The sequence below is a fragment of the Mastigoproctus giganteus genome, chromosome 8 (genome assembly GCF_048544385.1).
Source record: "Mastigoproctus giganteus isolate SK-2022 chromosome 8, ASM4854438v1, whole genome shotgun sequence".
In the NCBI taxonomy this organism is placed as follows: Eukaryota; Metazoa; Arthropoda; class Arachnida; order Uropygi; family Thelyphonidae; genus Mastigoproctus; species Mastigoproctus giganteus.
In genome coordinates this window covers 90,211,231-90,234,888 of record NC_143582.1, presented here as the reverse complement: position 1 = coordinate 90,234,888, position 23,658 = coordinate 90,211,231, and the positions used below count along the sequence as shown (strand labels likewise).

Here is a 23,658-nt window from a genome sequence, read left to right as displayed (position 1 = left end):
TTCCTAAATTATGCCTACTCATCACTTAATTCTGAAATTTCATTTAATTATTCTGATATTACCTGTGTATACATATGGTTTCAACGAAGTGTTAATAAATTTATAATCCTATAATTTCCTGACAATTGCTTATCTCCTTTTTTTTATATTAGTAGTATTGCTATATTTTTTCACCAATCACTTGGCATGCTCTTTTCTTTAAAGATCTCTTTCAATAATTCTATTAATTATGTAGTCAGTTCTGCTATAATGCAGTACAGGTGTTCCTAAAAATCTCCGTGTTATAATATTTCACACATTAACTTGCCTGTGCTCCACAGGCTGGTTACCAGATGCTCTGCTCGTCTAGAGTGGATCGTTGAGGAGGGGGAGTCACGATACTCTATAATACCACCCTCTTTTCATTGGTACATTCTGTGGTAACCCAATCCCTTGCATTTGAAGCTGCCATGGTGTCCCTCAAGCTAAACACCTACCTGATAGACATAGCAACAGCATATATTCCACCAGGCCCAAACAGTGATATCATTGAAGATGTAATCCATTGCCTAGTAAATCACCTCCACACCTCTGCTAAGCACATTGTTTGTGGAGATTTCAATCTTCCACCTACTCTTGCACATCTTAGTAGGGCACTCATTAGCAGTATGGATTCACTGGGTATCAGCCTTCTCAAATGCCACTCCACAAGAGGATCCAATCTCTTAGATTTGGCATTCTCCTCAGCAGCATGCAACCTTGAAGACAGTCCTCACAATCTCTTTCAATCCAATCACAAACCCATTGCCATACTCCTGCACTTAGCCGCACCTAACTTCAATATCCAAGGCCCTAAAAAGAAAAAAGAGATAACAGCCCCCAAATTCATTGATCCACCACAATGTCTCAAAGCCGCATCCTCCATCCCTTGGGAAGCTCTCAATAATTGTAATCTCCAGCTGGCTGTGGACCTCTCATGACCAGGTGGATCCGAACAATTGCCAGTTACAGAGTGACAAAGACTGCAACACTCCCCATTCAAGAGCTTGGTGGACACCTGCACTGAACAAAACTTTTCAAGAAAAACAAAATTTGCATAACAGATGGAAAGAGTCAGGAGCTGTACAAGATCAGATTGCCTTCTCCAGAGCAAGGGCAGTGTTCAACCGCCAAAAATCATCTGCAATTAAAAAACATCTAAACACAACCCTACGAAAAGGCAAAGCACTTTTTGACTCTTGACACACAGAAATTCCTAAAACACTGGACCTTGAACTGTGGATGGGTCACAATGCACGGTTCTTGAACAATGTGGCCCCTGATGTATCCAGGTAACTTACCTGTCAACAACGTTCCAACGGATATGCTCTCCACCATTTGCATCACCAGGAAGCAGCTTATAACTGCTTTTTTTTTTTTTTATGTGAACCCCAAACACGAGAGGTATTAGAACCTATAGTACTTAGTACCGTGCTTGGGTTGGAGGTTGAGAAGACGAAAGAAAATATTTGTTGACATTGGATTTAAACTTCTGTAGATTGTAATTTTCAGGAAATACATATGAAGGAAGGTTGTTCCAGAAAACGGCAGTTGAATGAATAAATGAGGAAGATGAAAAGTTGGTTCTGTGGGTTTGAAGTTGGACAGTAAATGGATGTTGGCTGGTGGCGGCACGTGTTCGGACTGTTTTGAAAGAGAGAGAGAGAGAGAGCGGGAATTATAGAAGCCAATTCAGAAGAACAGTGCCCATGGAAGTATCTGTAGAAAAGGCATGCAGCAGAAACAGTACATCTATGAGAAAGCGAGTGGAGAGACTCTGTTAGAGATGAATCATTAATTAACCTAACTGCCCTCTTCTGAATGGAATCAAGAAGCCTGAGAGAGGTTTTGGGGGGCACCACCCCAAATGTGGGAACAATATTCCATGGCAGGGCGGATTTGCGATTTATACAGAGTGAGCAGCACTTTTACTTTTGCATCTTTTACTGCTGCTTTGCACATTTTGGTGCATTTGTCATACCTTGCGTATTTATTTTTATTTTTTTTATTTTTTCCATCAACTGTAACTTTAAATTACATTTAATATATATATATATATATATATATATATATTGTGTGTGTGTGTGTGTGTGTGTGTATATATATATACACACACACACACACAAGATATTTATTTTTAAATCAAACTATAAAGCTTAAGAAAAAGGTGTAACCATAACCTACAATGGGCCCTAACCGTCTTTTCACCTTTTTCTTAAGCTTTATAGTTTGATATAAAAATAAATATCTCGTATTTTCACAGGCCTATGTAATATTCAATCATTTCTGATGGCGTTAATTTCTCCTGTCCTGAATACATCAGTTGTTTAAATGATCTAAAATTATCTAAATATGTTGGATATTAGTGTTAATTCTGCTTTTTATATATATATACACCCAAAATGACTGAAAAATTAAGAACAGCAAAAAAAATAAATAAATAACGAATAAAAGAACTGATTCTCATCAGTTGTAATATTTCAATATCCGTTTAAATCACCAGCTTAAATTTACAACGAACAATATCTATTGTAAAGATTAGGAATGACTTATGAACCTGAAGATTACATCATGCAACTCGATAACCACTTTGCACTTATAAACATAACCAAAATGGCACAGCATATGATGATTTTGCACTTCACTCTCAAACGGAATTTGTTTATGTGAAAATTATGCATTATTTATATGTAGTTAATGCAGTACTCACAAGGTGCTATATGATCACACCTCCTCTTATACTTACAAAAATTACTTATGCTTCTTTAAAACATGATAGCTTGGGATAGAAATAGCATTTATGAGACTCAATCTGACTGCATATGATCTTTTCCTTTAATATAATGGTAATGCGGTACAGTTGCCACTGTCATGGTCTGTACTTCAACTTTTAATTAATTCTATTTTAATTAATTTTCCAGATTTGAATTTAATCAATTATAAGTGCTTCATTTATATATGTAAATTTTCATACAAATTTTTTCAAGAGTTAGTAGTTAAATGAAACTACTATTTGCAATATGGGGATGATGTAGCAGTCTGATGATATATATTATACCTATGTTTCAGTGATAACCTCTTCAGTTTTGATACCACATAGAGCAGATTTAAAATTATAATGTTTATTGTCCTGATAAATTTAGTTATTTTATTTCTTATCTTACTTTTATTTAAACATTTTAGCCCCAACCATCATATGTAGTTTTACTATACTGTTTTCTTAGTATAAACAAAATTTAACTAAGTAAACATTGACTATATTTGTACTTTCTTTTTCATTCCTGTTTTTTCACTTTCTAATCTTATTTTCCATTTTTCAACCTGACTTTAGGGTATATGAAAGTACATCATTTTTTTCATAATTTTCTATATTTATTTTGCCTGCCTATTTTTAGCTTTAACTACCTCTACCATCACTAGTGTGAGTACCTTGTATATGCAGTGGTACTCTAGTACCACTGCATATACAAGGTACTATTTTTAGCTTTAACTACCTCTACCATCCACCAAACCCCAGAGAAACTACTAGTGTGAGTACCTTGTATATGCAGTGGTACTCTAGTACCACTGCATATACAGGATACCCACAAATCTGCTTTACAAAACTAAAGAAATTTTGTGAACAGAGTACATGATACAAACCTAAAACCACCTCCATGTGGTGTGGAAGATATCTTCAAGCTTTTATTCACTGACTGAAAAATGTGGGCACTGCAGTAGAGGGCAGCATAATCACAAAACTTTAATTAGGAGAGAATTTCCCGAACCGGAGAAAGTGCAGTGCACACAAGATGCAATCTGCCACTGCTGTTATACATAAATTTTGAGCACTGTTTAAAGAGAAGCTGTATAGAAGCTTGCATGTGCATCGTCTGGGCTGAGGTTGAAAAAAAAAGTCAGTGAGAAACAGCAGCAGCAGGTCCAAGAAAGTCTGACACTAAGCCCAAGGAAAATCCATTAGCCATGCTAGTTGTGAGCTTAACATATTAAGGTCAATAGTTTGCAACATGTTTCAAATACTCATAGTGTGTAACATGATACATTGCCATCTGAGGATGAAATTAGCATTAATAGGGCATATGATGCAAGAAAGCAAATTTATATAGCATCAGCCAAAAAAAAAAAAAACACCGTTTCCATTTCACCCATCGATTAACTCCAAAAGGTTGTCTAGTTCTGCCTTGAACTTATTTAGGTTGATGATCTCCACTACAACAGATGGATGTTTGTTCCAACTATCAACCACCTGCTGGCTAAAGGCAAATTTCCGCACATCTATTCTACAATTGCCTTTCCTCAATTTAAATTTATGCCGCATCAGGTGAGTAATCTGAGCAAAAGGAAAAATCCCATTAGCATTGAGCTTGCTCAATCCATTCAAGTCCTTATACACCTCAATTAGATCACATGTGCCTACTCTCCATAAGTTGCAATTTACAGACTTAAGCCTTTCTTGGTAACACCAACCCTTTGTTCCCCTTGCCAATCTCATTGCCCTTATCTGTACTCATTCCAGCAGCTCTACATCTTTCCTAAAATGAGGCCTCCAGACCTGTATACAGTACTCAAGATGTGACCTGACCATTCCATTATAAAGGGGAAATCACCTCCTCATCCCTGCTAGAAAAATTTCTGTATATCATTGACAAGATACCATGAGCTATTCTTGCAGCCTTTTGGCACTGCTCAGAACTGCATAAATCTAACTGCATAATTAGCCCCAGGTCCTTTTCATTCTCCACTACCCTGAGTGTAGTACCACCAACCAGTTGATATGTTACTCTGGGGCTACTGCTACCCATATGCAGAATTTAACATTTGTCAATGTTAAACTTCAGTTGTCACCTCTCAGCCCATCTGCAAAACTTTTCGAGATCCTATTGCAGTAGCGTACTATCATTACTGTGATTAACAACCCTGCCAACCTTCATATCATCTGCAAACTTAGACACTAACACTGATACACCATCAATATCATTGATAAATACCGAAAACAACAATGGGCCCAACACAAACCGTGGGGGACTTCACTAATAACATTAGTCCATGAAGAGCAGTGTCCATTGATAACCACTCTCTGTCTTCTCCCACTCAACCATCCTTTTATCCATTGTAGCAAAGTACCTGTAATGCCATACTGCTCCAATTTGTACACTAGTCTTCCATTTGCTACAGTATCAAAAGCTTTCCTAAAATCCAAGTATATGATATCGAAATTATTCTTTGTATCCAATTCCTTTGTGACCACACATAGTATCCAATTAAATTTGTGAGACGAGACTTCCCCTTAACAAACCCATGCTGTGTCTGAACTATAACTGCAGTCTTGTCTAGCTGATCCTGCATAGCTTCCTTAACCAGTGACTCCATTATTATCCCTGGAACAGAAGTTAGACTAACGGGTCTGTAATTACCCGTGTCATCCTTTGATCCACTTTTGTGAATTGGGGACACATTTGCACATCTCCTGTCCGTGGGTACCTCCCCTGAGTCCAAGGAAGCTTTCATAATTATGGCTAAGGGTTTACTTACTTCCTTTAATATAACTGGATAGATTCCATCCTCCCCAGGTGCTTTCTTATGTTTAACTTCAACAATTTTGCCTCCGCTTTCAGTTATTACAAAATCATTTAGCTCCCTGTTAGTTTGATAAACTTCTGGCATTCCTCTCTTTGAATAGCTCCTCATGAATGAATGTGGATGCAAAAATACTCATTCAGTTTATCAGCTACCTGAGCATGATCAACAATAGTCAAACCATCTATCTTAAGTGGACCAATCTGATTCATCCCTTTTCTTCTAGCATTTACATAAGTAAAGAACTCTTTGCTGTTTTTCTTTGCATCCTTTGCCAAAGATTTCTTGTATTCTGCCTTTGCCTGCCTAACCTCATCTGTGACTTGATTACAGACTAGCTTACACTGGCCATAAGCTTCGGTGTCGCTGGATAATTTATATGCATCCCATGCATTTTTCTTCTCTGCCACGGGCTGCATTAATTCATCTGATATCCATTCAGGCCTAAACCTTGAACAGTATTTCTTAGTTGGTATGAAAAGATTAAGTCCATGAAAGCTTCCCATTTAGAATTCACCGTTGGTAACATCATCAGTTGATCCCACTGTACAGAATTTAAAAACTGTCCACTGGAGAGACCACTGGAGTCACCTTTACGAAAGTAAAAACCCTTCCCTTTACCCCTGATGATAGTTACATCTTTAAGTAAATCCCACATCAGTACACTGTGATCACTGCCACCTTGTAGTTCCTTTTTCTGTAAATTCTTAATGCTGGAATGATCACTGCTGTTAATCAGATCAAGAGTGTTACTTCCTCTGGTTGCCCCTTGAACATGTTGCTGTAGAAAACAATCATCCAATAAATCCACAAAAGTCTTGCTAGTGTGTGACCAACCAACAAGTTCCAATGAATATCTGGCAAGTTAAAATCCCTAATTATTAGACATTCATTCATTCTGATTTACTGGTTCATTAGGCCAATAACACACACAACTACTTTCATTTTCCCTTTCCCGTGCTTATGTCACACCAAACTGATTCAATATTGCACTGTCCACCCATATCAATTGGATGCACTTCCTTAGATTTTTGTTTCTTAACTAACAGCATAACCCCTCCTCACTTCTTATCCTGTCAATTACTTGTGTACACACTGTACTTCCCATATTCCAATTCTGCACTGCTTATATCAATGTGGAATCACATCTCTGATATTGCAACAATATCCACTTTTGTTGTCTTGACCACACTTCAAATTCATCAAAATTATTTACTATACTCCTAGCATTGGTGTACATGCAAGTAGACATACACCTATTCTTATTCTTAGTTATCCTAACACAACCCATGTATTTATTTGTTCCATGATAACTTCCAGCAGCTCCTGAAATCCCCAGTACCTTGCTTTGCAGGCTGCTTCTCATTCCAATAGAACCAGTGCAAGAATCACTTTCACCACTGCCTGTGGCTACTGCTAATCTATTCATCTGTGAATCCTCCCAAGCTAGCAGTTTTCCGACCCACATAACGCTGCCTCGAGAGCATCAGCAAATATTCTTGCACCCTTTCTATTTAAGTGTATCCCATCCCTGTAGAAGCAATCTCTTCCGTTAACAAACACAGACCACGCTGAGAAAAATTCTACCCCATGAGCCTTGTACAATCTCTCCAGAGCCGAATTGATTGACAAGGTTCTCATCATATACTCCCTCCTATCATGTCTGTGCAGAATTGAAGACACTTTCAAATTTAACCCTAACTCACGAGTTTTTTTCGACATTGACCTGAACTTGTTAAGTATGTCTGCAGATCTCCTACTCTTAATGTCATTAGTGTCGATGTATACAACAATATCATGCTTTGTGGCCTTAAAAGATATCTGTTCTAGAACGTCATCAACTTTTGCCCCTGGCAGACATAACATGGTCCTGTTCAATCTATCCTTTTTGCACAATATATTTCCCATCTCCCTGACAATAGAGTCACCGACAATAACTAGCCATGTGGGACCAGTGCATTCTGCCCTGAAGGTTGCCTTATGATCAAGTGCAAGCTCTGGTATCGATGTGGGTGGCTGAGAGCTTGATAGGTCCCCCAAGTGATACAAGATGCAGCTTTTACAGAAGCTGTCCACTGTTTGCCAGCTGTTCGTTAGCAAATTCTGGCAGAATGCACATTTTCTCTTGTTGAATAAGAACACTATGACATGGAAGTGGTTTCACTTTTATATCATGCACCCTATTCACACAATAACATTTTAGTTTTGTAAAGAAAATTTGTGGACACCCTGTATATATTCAAATAAAATTGTGTCTATATTTAGGAAGACAGAGAAATTCACAGCCATTAGCCTGAAACCATCAATTAAAATGATGATCAATTAAAAATCAATATTTTCAAACATATTCCAGAAGGTGCCACATGAGCAATAGTAACAAAAATAGCCATGCAGAACCTGGCATGCTCTTTCCCCCACATAATTTCAAGTGAATGGCAGCTGTTCACTCACAAAACGGCTTAAGTAAAACAGTGTCTCTAATTAGGACAATACAGAATCACAGACATTAATCTTCAAACAATAAATAACATGTAATCATTATTTCATAGGGCCAACAAGGGATCCCATGCAAACACTTCCAGGTTAACATTGATTAATTTCATATCAGATGTGATGTGACATTATACAGAAATAGCATAACATTTCACTTCTGCCTTTTCGTTCTAGTTGACTAATAAATCTCACAATCCATATTTTATCATTCATTCAGCAATCCGTTCCAAGCTGGTCAGTTTTTCCACTCCTAGCACAACAAAGATTTTTTTTTTTTTTTTTTTGCAATGCCAACTAGTGCATATTCAAATTCTCCTACCACACTGAACACAGAGTATTATCATTATCCTTTCCTTTGAAAATTTTCCTCCACTAAAGCTTTCACTCTTCAGGTTCATAGTTTTATTAGTCAAAGCTCTTAAAGATCACCACTTTAATTGCAGTTGTTTTGATTTCCATAGCTGTTTACCATGCCTGATACTTGTAATTAATTGGCAAAACTGATTATAAAACTGATTTCTCAGGCCTATTAAAAAAATAGGCCTGAGAAAAAATGTTAGCTGCATATTTACCTAAAATGTGTACACAATACATTGCATCAAGCTATTCTTTTGTACATATTTTAAATCATTACTTTCACCTACTTCTGATCAAAAAAACAGACTAAACTGTGTAAGAAAACCTGCCAAACACTGCCATCAGTGGCAAAAAATTTGGGACTGAAAAGGTTCTCAGACACTTCTACTAGAAAATTTATATGAGCTGCTACTGGAAATGTTTGTTTGTTTGTTATTTGGTTTTTAGGAGCATTAACAACTAAGGCCATATTGCTCCGGGAATATGCGGTGGTCATTCCCTGACCTTTCCGCATCCTCCGTATTTGGTGGGCACGGGCTCGAACCCCGGTCTAATCAAGAAGCGTGTGCTACGCACTGCTGCTCCTGCCCACCGAGGCGCCTACTACTGGAAATGTAACACCTGACATGCTAGACTGGATGTGGCAGAACAGTTTTTTCACTGGGATGTAGAATGTAGAATGTATGTAGAATGATTGGTGGAGTCACATTAAGATGGTATAATCACCAATGACAACTTCAAGACCACAGCTTTCATTCAGTTCTTCTTCTGTTAAAGTCCAAAATACCTGGACTTAAAGGCTTAAAAATGCTGTGCAGTTACTTTGGAATTATCCCGTATTTTATGTTAATAATCATGCATTTCAACAACTACTATTATATAGCACAGTTATTTTTAACCAAAAAGAACTTTTAATTCCATAATAATTAACTTAATTCTTTAACATAATAATTTAATTCCATAACAATCTTAAACGTTGCTCAAAAAAAAAATCTTGTGATTTATAGTTGATTTTGAAGAAAATCAACTATAAGTTGATTTTCTTCAAAAGCAGTGGGAAACCAGATACAGGAATACATTAGCTAAAACCTTAAAAAGATGTGATAAGGAGTAAAGCACCCTTGCAAAACTATTCAAATGATTGGTTAACAAAATCTGTATGTTTGACCCCTTAATTTTCTTTTTTTTTTTTTTACCACTGCTAATCTGATTTCTAAATGTCATGATTTTTGAGCAGATTGCTATCACAATTTCACTCTTATTAAGTTTCTCTGAAACTACTTTTCCATAGCATCTGCCTTTGTTTCCTTTCTGTTTTTTCATCTGAGCAATGCAGCAGAATGAGTGATACAGAAGGAAACAATTTCAAATCAACTAGTTTTACTAGTTGGAGGATTTCAACTATCTTTATTGCAATCAGCGGCTAGTTATATGGATGCCTGATGCAATGCCTATAACATGACAATACTTCGCAATTATGCCTAAGAGTTAAAAGTTAGCCAATATTTTAAATCATCCAAATTCTAAAACATGCAAAACTCTATTTTTCCACAGTAGACAAATACAGTGTTTCTACTGGCTTCAATTTATCAGGCACTTCTAAATTTCCAGTATTGAGTTAACATGATTATACTGTATGCAGTAAAGTCTGAATCAACTATTTAAAACATGGAAAAACAAAAGATTCATAATAGGCTTCTTTTTTTTTTTTTTAAATTCTAATTAATGAGATATGTCAAATAATAAAATGTAAGGGCTGTAAATATGGAATCATACCTCTCCTTCAAGATTCTTGAAAAATGTTCCAAGCTCTTTCATTGCAGGACCAAAGGAATGAAATACCTTTACTCTTCCTCGTACCCACTTTGAAAGCTGAGACTGAATGCGATTCCCTGCAAATCTACACACAAACAAAAAAAAAAAAAAAAAAGACATTAAGTAAATTGATAAAAATGACATCAATTTCAAAAATACTGGAATTTGTTATAAGATGTATACAATAAAATTATAAGAAGCAATCTCTGCAACAGATGAGTTCAGCTACAAGTATTAAATATAATTAAATAAATATCAACTTTTAACAATCGTAATGGTAGAATCAGTAACTGGGTGTAAAAAATCAAAAAAAAATCAACTTTTACCAATAACAACAGTTGCACCAGTCTTATTTGTGCCATTCCATATATTGAAAAATAATTCCTGTATATTGAAATAAAATATAATCCTCATTAACATGTTTCAAGTGTATTTAAAAATACCATGAAATAATTATCATGTAATAAAATATATATAATGTAATAAAAATATCATATTATAATTAAACACACATATAAATTATCATAGTAGTAAATATTGTGTGCTTATATTTCAATTCAAGCATTAAAAATTCTTGGAAAATATGTTGTTGTTATTTGGTTTTTAGGAGCATTAGCAACTAAGGCCATATTGCTCCGGGATATGCGGTGGTCATTCCCTGACCTTACCGCATCCTCTGTATTTGGTGGTGACGTGCTTGGAAAATATACAGTTCTGTTTATTTATTTCAGCAGTTCTTATGCATCATATCAATATGGTTGCTATATAAAAATGGCATGGATAATCTCCTTGGCCTGCTAGACTATTTTCACAAATAGATTAGACTTCTTATCTTTGTTAATAAGCCTTGTTCTTCAAATTTTAATTTGTATGATCCCTTTGATTTAACTTTTCATAAACATGGAATTTTCTTTGAAAAGTATGATAAACTCTGCAGTAAATACTTTTAACATTTTTATGGACATGCATAAAACTAGGAATAGAGAATGAACTGTGCAAACTATAGATTTAACAATCAGGATCATCATCCTGATTGTTATGTTAAAATCCAATAAATACTAATCCGATTTAATAAATAATATATTTTGATGAATATATGCTTGGAAACATGCAGCCTAATGTTCATTTTATTACCACACTTCTTCAAGAAAAGAGCATAGGAAATCTTAACAAATTATTTCTCACGGTCAGGCTGCAAGCTCATCAATTACTTTAATATATTTGAAGTGTTCTGTCATTTTTAAATGCAAATATTGTAATAAAAAAGTAAAAATTCAGATTAAGACGTAGAAATTTATGATCATTATAGAGAAATACTTTTATTTTCAGGGTTGTTATACTGAATGTAAAATAGCATTAGGTTAATGAGAAATTGGCCGGGACCAACCACACAGGACGTTATAATGTGTTGGGATGTTAAAAAGAGGGTTGCTATAAAAAGCTTCGACTGTATTAGCAAAATTTTGAACTCGAGTCCTCTTCTATAAAGACTCATGATGAAAATAAAGTTCTCTTGGGAAGACTGAAACAGAGGAACTTACCCAGAAAAGATCCCGAAGAAACTATTACTTTCACAGAAGTTACCAAGTTCCAGATCAGGATACAACAAAATCAAAATTTTTTTGTCAATTGAAGACAAAGTACAAAAAGTGAGGAAATTAAGAGCCAACTCTTTTGTCTGCTTCTTAGGGTGTCTTTGGTAAAAAGGTTCTAAGATTTTAAGCTAATAAAGTTAAGTGAGCAGCGCTTGAACCAGCTAGTCAACAGGATGTAGACAAAATACTTATGTTCAAAAGTGAAAGAATTAGGACTGATCACTGAAAGTCCTAAAAAGGTAAAACCTAAGCAGATGGATTCTGATAGGGATAAAGACATTTCCAAAGAAGAGTTCAATGGCACAGTTTTAACTTAAAAGACTCTGATACTACACAAAATGAAGTCAAAGATTTAGTGGACATTGTTGCAATTAACAAAGTTAATTAAAAATCAGGTTCAAACTGGTTCTTGCAGGTTCTCATATAGCATAAGAAATTTAATTTTGAAGGAAGGAAGAATTTAGATAAATTCTGATGCAGCCCTTAGTTCGTACAAGGTTGAGGATATTATAACCATAACTCAAATGTTTTAAATATATGAGCTATGAACACACAGCAAACTTCTACAAAAATGAAACTCACTGTAGTCACTGCTCAGTGGCAGGCTGCTCCTTCAGTGACTGCTGAATGTCCAATCACTGATGAACCAGTAAGATGCATTAACTTTTCAGAGGCAAGCTCCTCTCTAACCACACCACAGTTATTAAAGAGTGAAGCAGAATATAAAAAAGGCATGAAATGCCACAAAACAAAGAATCAATTATGGACAACCAAAGAAACACCTTAAAATGCTCTGTACTGCAAATAAACAGTAAGAATGCTCAAAATTTAGATTTACAAAATCACTAAAGTTATGGCGGAGGGAGGAGCAGATTTAATGGTGATACAAGAGCCTTATGTTTTCGGAGATAGAGCAAAAGAATATCCCCCATAGCATACTAAAATCATGCAGTCTGGGGAAGAGCTCTGTACTTCAATCATGGTAAGAAACCCAAAGTTGGTTGTTCCTGTGATTACTGCTCTTTGCTTCTTACAGGAATGTGTATTGACATGTTAGATCCGCTTAGGAGCTATTTACTTTGTCTTACACTACTGCCAGTTCAACTCTTAGAGAGATAAGTACCTAAGGCATCATCATAAGAGAGTTAATCAACTTCAAGTGGCCACAAAATATTCATAGCAATGGATTCTAACGTCAGCTCCATAATAGGGGGAACAGAGGGACCTCTGATGATAGAAGAAGTGACCTGAAGGAGTTAGGTATGCCACAGAGTGGGGGAAGTAGTAGTAGAGACACGTGATGCAAGAAAGCAGTGAGATTATGTAGCATCAGCCTTAAAAAAAAAAAAATTCACACATCCATTCCCTCTAAAATTTTTTGTGCAGTTCCTTACTTTAATTTATTTAAACTATCAAATTCCACAACAACAGATGGAAGTTTGTTCCAGCAATCAACTACCCACTAGCTAAAGGCATATTTCTGAGTGTCACTTCTACAACTGTCTTTCCTCAATTTGAATTTATGCCCCCTCAAGGTTCATAATCAGAGAAAGCGGAAGAATCCCATCAGATTTCAGCATGCTCAACCCATTCAAGATCTTATAGATCACCTCACAGGTGCCTAGTCTCCAGCAGCTTCAATTTGCAGAACTTAAGCCCTTTTATTAAGAGGACCCCCTTCGTTCCCCTCACCAATCTTGTTGCCCTTCTCTGTACACGCTCAAGCAACTCTAGATCTTTCCTAAAAGGAGGCCTCCAGACCTGTATGCAGTACTCAAGGCGTGGCCTGACCATTGCCTTATACAAAGGGATAATCACCTCCTTTTTCCCCTACTAGCAAAATTCCTGTATATCATTGACAATACCCCATGACCTGCTCTAGCAGCCTGTCTGCATTTCTCAGAAAACTTCAAACCTCACTGCACAATTACTCACAGGTCTTTTTCATTTTCTACCATCCTAAGTGTTGTAACACACAATTGGTACGTTTCTCTGGGGTTACATCTACCCATATGCAATACTTTGCATTTATCAACATTAAACTTCAGTTACCACCTCTCAGCCCATCTACACAACTTTTCGAGATCTTGTTGCAGTAGCACACTGCCATTACTGTCATTAACAACCCTGCCAACCTTTGTATCATCTGCAAACTTCGATATTAAGCTTTATATACCTTCACCAATACCATTGATAAATATACAAAATAACAGCAGGCCCAACACTGAACCCTACCCTGGGGGACTCCACTAATAACATTCATCCACGAAGAGCAGCATCCATTGATTATATGTCCCTGTCGTCTCCAACTCAACCAGCCTTTCATCCATTGTAGCAACTTGCCCTTAATACCATACTGCTCTAATTTGTACAGTAGTCTTCCATGTGCAACAGTATCAAAAGCTTTCCTGAAATACAAGTATATGATATCAAAGCTATTTTTTGCATCCAGTTCCTTTGTAACCATATCATAGTATCCAATCAAATTTGTCAGACAAGACTTACCCTTAACACAAAAAAAGCTGTGTCTGAATTATTACTGCAGTCTTGTCTGGATGATACTGTAATGATTCTTTAACCAGGGACCCCATTATTTTCCCTGGAACAGAAGTTAAACTAACTGGTCTGTAATTACTCGTGTCACCTTTTGATCCCTCTTTGTGAACATTTGCACATCTCCAGTCTGCGAAGACTTCTCCTGAGACCAAGGATGATCTCATAATTATGGCTAAGTGTTTGCTTACTTCCTTTGCCACCTCCTTTAATATAACTGGATAGATCCCATCCACCGCAGGTGCCTTTTCTCTGTTTAACTTCAACAACTTTTCCTCCACTTTGCACTCAGTTATTACAAAATCATTAAGCTCCATGTTAAAGTTTAATGAGCTTCTGTACTTCCCTAAAGAATTCCTCTTTCAGTTTGTCAGCTACCTGAGCAGGATCATCAACAGTTGAACCATCGATATCAAGTGGACCAATCTGATTCATCACCTTCCTTCTAGAGTTTATAATGTTTTTCTTAGCATCCTTTGCTAAAGATGTCTCGTAATCTGCCTTCACTTGCCTAATCTCCTATGTGACTTGATTACAGATTAGCTTATATATGCCATAGGCTTCTGTGTTGCCTGATAATTTATATGCAACCCATTCATTTTTCTCATCTGCCACAGGTCTCATTAGTTCATCTGACATCCAATTAGGCCTAAAATGAACAGTATTTCTTAGTTCGTATGAAAAGCTTAGTATCCACTAAGATTAAGTCACTGAATGCTTCCCATTTAGAATTTTCTGTGGGTAAAATCATCAGTTGGTCCCAATGTATAGAATTTAAAAACTGTCTGATACCACTGTAGTCACCTTCACAAAAGCAAAAACCCTTTCCTTTACCCCTGATGGTAATTATATCTTTAAGTAAATCCCACATCAGTACACTGCAATCACTCCACCTAGTGGTTCTTTATCTGCAAATTCTTAATGAATGAAAAATCGCTGCTGATAACCAGATCAAGAGTATTACCGCGTCTGGTTGCCTCTCGAACATGCTGCTGCTGCAGAAAACAATCAAGTTTCAGTCAATATCTGGGAAGTTAAAATCCCTCATTATAAAACAATCTGATTTACTGGCCCATTGTCTCTGTACAATTGTTCTTTGTACTCATTAGAGTCATTAGGCCTATAACACACCCTTACTCTCATTTTTGGTTTCCCAGTGATTATGTCACCCCAAACTGACACAACACTGCATTGTTCATCTATGTCAACTGTATGCACTTCCTTAGATTGTCTATTTTTTTTTAATTAACAGCATAACCCCTACTTCCTTCCTATCTTGTCTATTCTTCCTGTACACATTGTACTTCCAAAATTCTAATTCTGCACTGCTTATACCTGTGTGACACCACATCTCTGATATCCCAACAAAATCTGCCATCTTGACAAGCACTACAGATTCATCAAATTTATTTACTATACTCCTAACATTGGTGTACACAAAAGTATACATGTACCTATTCTTATTCACCGATACTTACCGATATGATGGTGATTCAGGAAGATATGATATATGGGGTTGTGAGAAATATTTCCATGGAGATTCTGGGTATCTCATCATGTACAGTTGGTGGTGTGGGTGGTTTTCACACCAGTTTTCCAACAGAGTAGAGGTATATCACTGATGAGTTGGAATCCATTTAGCAACATAAATGGGACTCCTATGAGAAAGGTAGAGATACTAATGTTTTCTTTACTCTGTTGTTACTATTGACCATCAAGTAAACTCAAGATGCATGGATTCAGTTCAGGATGCAAACATGCTTCTTTCTGACTGGACATGGCTTGAGGTCTAGGCTTTGTCAGTTGAGTCCGATTGATATAAAATTGTGAAAGTGCAGTGAACCGGAAAATGTCCCATGTGATGCTCCACTGTAACAATGTGAGGACTTGGCTAGAGAGAGAGAGACCTTCATTCTTGATGAGTCTATACTTAGAATTTGTTCTCTTCCCAAACTAAATTTAAATGCTTAAATAGTGTTATAATACAGTTCGTATTGCCGACCGAGCTAGCCAGGTGGGTAAAGTGCCTGCCTGGCAACCCAAAAGGTCGCGGGTTCGAATCCCGCCTCAGACTAGGATCAGAGTAAAATGAAAAAACTTTGGTAGGTGCATTATGGCCACAGAAGCCGATGCATCAACAACTAACGAAAAAAAAAAAAAAAAGAATTGTATTCACAGGCGTGCTCTTACTAGTCACAAGAGGCCCACCTCCTCATGGTATGGATGGTAATACAAAGCAAAGTGTTAGATAACACCATGGTCATTCCCTGTTGCAGTGCTGAGTGGCCAAGCTCTCCTTCAATCATCACCTGAGCTGCATTAACTAATCTACTATTACTTAGTGATGTTAAATTTGTTTGAATGTTTATTAGTACTTATATAAAAGGTGGATTAAAATTTGCAATGAAATAAGATAAAAGTGAAGTCTAATATGCAAATGGGCTTGGGCACATAGGGCATTTCACATGCAAGTTAACTCAAATGATGATGTACTTCACTGCCTTCAGCTGGACATGTAAAATAAGATAAGGCATGAGAGTATGATAAAATGAATTTCCTTTACATATCAAGCATATTTATGGTTGAGGTAGACAGCGTATTAAATGCTCCTCATTTAACATTTATTATCAAAAGTGCACTACTTGCTGTGGGAGTTATTTTGGATGCATCAACTACTTTGGCATTTCCTCCCACTGTACTATGGTTCCCAACACAAAACATATTAGAACCTATCATACTTGGTATCTTGTGAACTGAATGTTAGGAAACAAATTACCTGTTCCTGCTGAATCTGAATTTCTGTAAATATGAATTTTCAGAAAATACATGCAAAGGAAGGTTACTCTTTTAACAACCTTCCTTTGCAAACAGATGGGATAAATTAAGTAAAAAAAGTCAGTTTGGTGAGTTGAGTTGAACAGCAACATGTTTCAACTGGTTTGGAAGAAAGTCATAGCATTACAGATACAAAATGAAAAGAATAGTGCCTATAGAAATATCTACAGAAAATGCATGCAGTTGTCACCAAACATCTATGTGATGTTCAGTGATGCTTTCTTTTACAAACCCTCTGCACTTTCTGAGTGCCCTTTTTCTGGAATAGAATCTAAGAGCTTCAGAAAGAAAGTGAAATTTTGGGGATACTGGCCAAGATTTGTCAATAATACCACATGATTTAACAAATTTGAGGATTTGCACAAAGTCTATCTATTTAAAAGAAAAGAAAGACCAAAGGAAAAAGAAAGATCTAGCTTTCTTGATGCTGATGAAGCATAATTGTCATATATTTATGCCAAAAAAAAGGTTAAAAATTATATCTACCAATAATAACATGTTAAACATGATTTTCCCTTTACAAAAATGTAAAGGGATTAATGGTTATTCCTCAGACTGGGTTACTGTAAGAAGTGGGGTTCCCCAAGGATCAGTATTGGGACCACTGCTCTTTTTGATTTTATTAGCATTAGTAGAGGCATATGATGCAGGAAAGCAAGCTTATATAGCATCAGCCATAAAAAAAAAAATAAAAAATAAAAAAAACTCATCCATTCACTCCAAATGTTTGTCTAGTTCTGCCTTGAACTTATTTAAGTTGTTGACCTCCACTACAGCAGATAGAAGTTTGTTCCAACTATCAACCACCCACTGGCTAAAGGTAAATTTCCACACATCTATTCTGCAATTGGCTTTCCCTCGATTTGAATTTATGTCCCCACAGATGAGTAATTTTAGCAAGAGGAAGAATTATCATCAGCATTGAGCTTGCTCAAACCATTCAAGGCCTTATACACCTCAATTAGATCACCTCGCAGGTGCCTAGTCTCCAGACGCTGCAATTTTCAGAACTAAAGCCTTTCTTGGTAACAGCAACCCTTTGTTTCCCTCACCAATCTTGTTGCCCTTCTTTGCACTTGTTATAGCAACTCTACATCCTTCCTAAAATGAGGCTTCCAGACCTGTATACAGTACTCAAGGTGTGGCCTGAGTCATACCTTGAGTGCTATATGTCATTTTGCTAGTAGGGATAATGAGGTGATTGTCCCCTTATACGAGGGGACAATTACCTGATCCATGCTAGCAAAATGACATCAAAGAAAGAATAGAGGGTGTGATTTCTAAACAGATGATGTAAAGATTGGTAGAGTAGTTAATGATCACAGCCAAGCAGACCTTCAGAGTGTAATAGGATGGTCAGAAAAGTGGCAGCTTTGCTTTAATCCAGCAAAGTGCAAGGTCTTACACCTGGAGAACAGCAACCCCAAAATACCTTACACACTTGGTGGAGTTGAACTAAAGTCAGTAGTGGAAGAAAGGGACTTGGAAGTTACAATACAATCAGACATGAAGTTCTTCCAGCATCATAGACAGGTTGCAAGAAAGCCCACGGTGTCCTATCAATGATTTATCAAACATTTGCTAGTAGAGATAATAATTATCCCATCATAATCTCATTATACAAGGCTGCTGTCAGACACACTTGGAATACTGTGTTCAAGTATGAAGAATGCACCTAAAAAAAGATATTGAGCTTTGTGAAAGGGTCCAGAAATGGGTAACTCGCCTGGTGAGATCAGCAAAAGGGTGTTCATATGAGGAGACTTTGAATATGTGGGTTGCACAGCTTGGAAACTAGACTTCTTAGAGGAGACTTGATTGAGGTGTTTAAGGCTCTGAGAGGCAAAAGTAAAATGAATGAGGACGAAATTTTCATGGTTATAAATGATTCTAGAACTAGAAGCAATAAATTAAAGTTATGAGAGGAGATGTTTGGACTGGATTGCAGTAAGTTTTATTTTGCAGCAAGTTATAAATTACTGGAATAAGTTACTAACATGGGTGGTAGAGGCTGAGAGTTTGGAGAAATTCAAAGGTCAACTGGATAGTTACTTACAAGAGGAGGGAAATGCATAGGTTGTCTATTTTCTTTTCTTATTATTTTACTCTTTTTACTTGTTTTTTTTTTTTTTTTGGCTAGTGCTGCCTAAGCCTTATATCAGGAAGGCCAACCTGTGGCATGTGCAATTTTTGTTTGTGGCAAACCTCCCAGCATAAATAAATAATAATAAAAAAATTATAAAACCAATTTGAAAATCAGAAATAAAGATAAACACAACAATTTAAATTTTACTTTTATTTTCAGAAATTATGGTTTTAATGTGTTGGAAACCCATGGCTCATACTGACTGCCTTTCAGAACTAATTTAGTGGGGCATTAAAGGGCTTCTTACGACATCAATTCTGTAAGGATGAACACTCATTCATTAACCTATATTAAATTTATTTTGAAAATCTAAAATTGGTTTTAAGTGTTTTTTATTACAATTTCTTATGATAAAATTAATTTACATAGTAAAAACATTTGTTGGTGCCAAGCATGGTCAGAAAAGGGCTGAGGTAGGGAGGGGGATCACTGATTCTGGTAGTTTCTGGATTCATTCATGCAGAACGTTGCAAGGAAAGGTTGGCCATTCATTCTGTATATGTTCGTGCATTGAAGAGTTTCTCAACTGGAAGAATGTGCTGTATAATCATCAGCAAAAATATGAAGAGGATTTCCTGTCTGTGGAGACTGTCATTAATATTCATTAACAATATTCTCCACAATCATTCAAAATACATGGAACAGTAAGGTATATATTCACTGTCAACTGGACTTTTCCTTTTACACTCATTCCTTCCATTTCTAAAAAATCCTCATAAACTCCTTCTGCTGTATGTATTTTTTGTAAGTTTCTTCAAGGGCAGCAGTAAGCAACTTCGGAAATAACGTGTCCCCTTGTCAAACTCCTTTCACAATTTTAAATTTGCTACTGTCTTTGTTTAGCCTAATAAAGGAGGTAGTGTTCTCATATATTTTCTTCAAAATCCTAATGAAATGTCTTTATGGAATGTCTTGTCTTTCCAGCACCTGAAACATTGCTTTATGATGTATAGAGTCAAATACTTTTTTATAATCCACATATGCCAGACAATAACATTTTATATTCATTTGCTTTCTCCATTAGCTACGATATTATGTGATTCATAGCTGAGGTTATGGTGATCCATAGTTAAGAATCCTGTCCTAAAGCCAGCTTGCTCTTTCTTGGGTTTCATCACTTTCAGAAAGTTGTCATATTCCTCATTGATATCTTGGTTCTAAAAGGCCTGTAGAAGCTCAAACGTGTTCCTAAGTTCCAGTACATACTGCATTTTCTCCTCTCCTGTAATTTCAAAGACCTTCGTATTATTTACTCAAGTCACTTTTTCCTTTCTTTTCTTACATGCACACTGGATACAGATATATCAAGTGTATATCTTACCATTTTGTGATCACTTCCAACATTTACCTTGTTCAAGATGGTAACATCATTCACAATATATCTTCTGTTAGTGTGAAGTGGTAACATCATTCACAACATATCTTCTGTTAGTGTGAAGTCAATTTCATTAGTTGTTAATCCATTTGGGCTCTTCCATGTCCACTTTCTGTTCAACCTTTTCAAGAAAAGGTTGAACAGAAAGTTACTGTGGATGGTTTCTTTCACCAGTTCCAAAATTTCCTATAGTTTCCATTTCTGTGCTGTTTTGTCTCTTTCCAACCTTAGCATTGAAGTCTCCCTTAATGATGGTGTAGTGAGTTTATGTTCATCTAGAAGTCCCTCAATTTCTGTGTACATTTTTTCAACCTCTTCATTATCAAATCTAGATGATGGTGCATATATCATTATAACCTTTAGTTTGTATCTCTTAGAAATCCTGAGTAGTAGTCTTGACACCCTTGGTGCAGTACTTTTTTAATTCCAAAATCTTGTTTTTAATATCTTTATGGACCAGAAAGTCAACTTCACCTTCAGTCTTTTCACTGTTTCCATTGGCGTACAGCAGATTTCCACTTGATAATTTTCAGATTGGACTGGTCGCAGAAAGGAGTCAATGTGAATGGAGAGTACCTAAACCATTTACAATTTTCAGATGAGATTGTGTTCAAAAGCCACGATCCTGAGGAATTGGAGGAAAATCTTAATCAGTTATGCAGAGTTAGTAAGGATTTCAGACTAATGAATTAAAACCAAAAGTAATGATGAACAAGTATGCCATAGGATATATAATCATTGAAGGAGCAGAAAGTGAAAAAGTGGATTCATATACTTATCTTGGACAAGTCATTAGCTGTAATAATGATAAATGGCTGGAAGTCAAGAGAAGAAATTTCGGATGGATAGCATTCAGGAAATAGTCACATACTGAGGAGTAATATCCCAATTTGTCTGAAATGTAAAATAATGAACTAATCTTTGCCATGACTTATGGAAGTGAAACTTGGGCACTGACCAAAAGAATGGAAGAGAAACTGAAACTACACAGCGAAGAATGTAACAAATGATGTTAGGAATCAGACTGTTGGATAAGAAGGCGCCTCCGTAGCTAGGTGGGCAGGAGCAGCAGTGCGTAGCACACGCTTATTGATTAGACAGGGGTTCAAGCCCGTGACCGCCAAATATAGAGGATGTGGAAAGGTCAGGGAATGACCACCGCATATCCCTGGAGCAATATGGCCTCAGTTGCTAATGCACCTAAAATAACAAAAAAAAGGTTGGATAAGAAGAGAAACACATGGATTAGGCAGCAAACTCAAGTAAAGGGCATTCTTATCAAAACTAAAGAAATGAAATGGACTCAGAAAATAACAGAATGGTACCCAAGAGGAACTAAAAGAAAACCTGGAAGACAACAATGGAGATGGACAGATGAAATTCACGAGTTCACGGGCAGTAAATGGATGGTCATTTCACAAAACAGAAGGAACTGGAAAGTTGCTAGAGAGGCCTTCATCCTGCAGTGGTTTGAAAATGGATCATGATGATGATGCTGATGTACTTTAGGAATATTCCATAATTCAGAAAATCTGGCTTTCTGGCTTTCCTACCCTCAGTACTTTCTGTCCTCAATACTGGCTTTCCGATCCTCAATACTTGCAGTATAGAAGAGTACTATAGTTTTAAATGACCTATTATATTTGAAATCACTATAAAAGAGATGAAATTAATCACTAATTAATCCAAAAATACAAGTAACTTGAACTGTGTTAAATTTACCTCATAACAAGTGCAGTAAAAATTTGCTCTACATTCTAACTGCAGTGTTATGAGGTCAGTATAATCAATTCAAGTTACCTATAATTTAAAAAATTGATTCTCTCCTAAACTGACAATTTCCATAAAAAATGACAGTTCACTATTTCATCATAACAATTCCAATACAAAAAACTGAAGCTCTTATGTACTAAAAAACCATCAGAAATTAACCTCCATCAATGCCTGCTGAATTTCACTGAATAGAAAATTACCTGTTATCACATAAAAGAATGGCACCAAAGTCACTTTGGTGTCTTATTACCCTTCCTATTGCTTGATTTACTGCTCGAGAAGCTTGGAGAAGGTACCATTCAGACCCATTCAGTCCCTAAATAGCAAGGAAAACAAAATTTGAATAAGATGACTGAAATGTCTAATTTAATCCTTTAGACCAGTGTTTCTCAACCTATGTGTCATGAGTATGCTTCAAGTGTGCCGCGGAAAATGCAAATAATAAAAAAATTGGTAAAACTGTATAGCAGGATGCCACTCTAGAATGCTTGAATCCGTCCCGAGTTAGTAGCATATCATAACTAACGTTTTTTTTCACTGTAGTGCTAATCATTAATTGGTTGAATCTGTCCTGAATTGGTGGTGTAACTAACCTAATTTTTTTTTCACTGGAGTGGCACCTTGTTCTTAATTTTAGCCAAAAAAATTATAAATCCAAGTTTTATAATAAATAAAATATTATAATAAAAATTAATTGTATTTTTTTTTTTTTTTTTGTTTTTATATAATTAGGTTAATTTTTTACATATTTCCTTCTAAATTTCATGTACGTTCAAAAAAAGAGATTAAAAGCATTTTAAAAAAATAATAAGGGCATTATTAAATATACCCAATAGAAATAACTTCCCATTTATGAATACATGAGTATAGTAGAGTGTAGTGCGCCGTAAAATTTTAGCTTCTTTAAAAGGTGTGTCGCAACAACAAAAAGGTTGAGAAACACTGCTTTAGACAGTGAGTTCAGTGAATAAGTTATGGCATCAGAGCAACAAGATACATTGCTCAACAAAATTAACAGAATGTGTAGAAAATGTGGTGTAACTTGTGCAACTTGCAATGAAGTGAGATGAAATTTGGTATTTGGTATTCACATTATTTGAAATATGCACTATCAGTGTGTT

General features: G+C 36.1%; 1 protein-coding gene across 1 annotated transcript in view; it reads right to left on the bottom strand.

The window, feature by feature from the left end:
* The window catches only part of LOC150081711 (regulator of telomere elongation helicase 1 homolog), a 281,392-nt gene that overhangs the window by 92,141 nt on the left and 165,593 nt on the right, over window positions 1-23,658 (bottom strand). The window contains exons 12-13 of the mRNA XM_090380292.1: window positions 22,738-22,853; window positions 10,222-10,345 (exon numbers count right to left, since the gene is read on the bottom strand). Coding sequence (XP_090236418.1) covers window positions 10,222-10,345; window positions 22,738-22,853 — 240 coding nt within the window. The remainder of the gene's footprint in view (window positions 1-10,221; window positions 10,346-22,737; window positions 22,854-23,658) is intronic.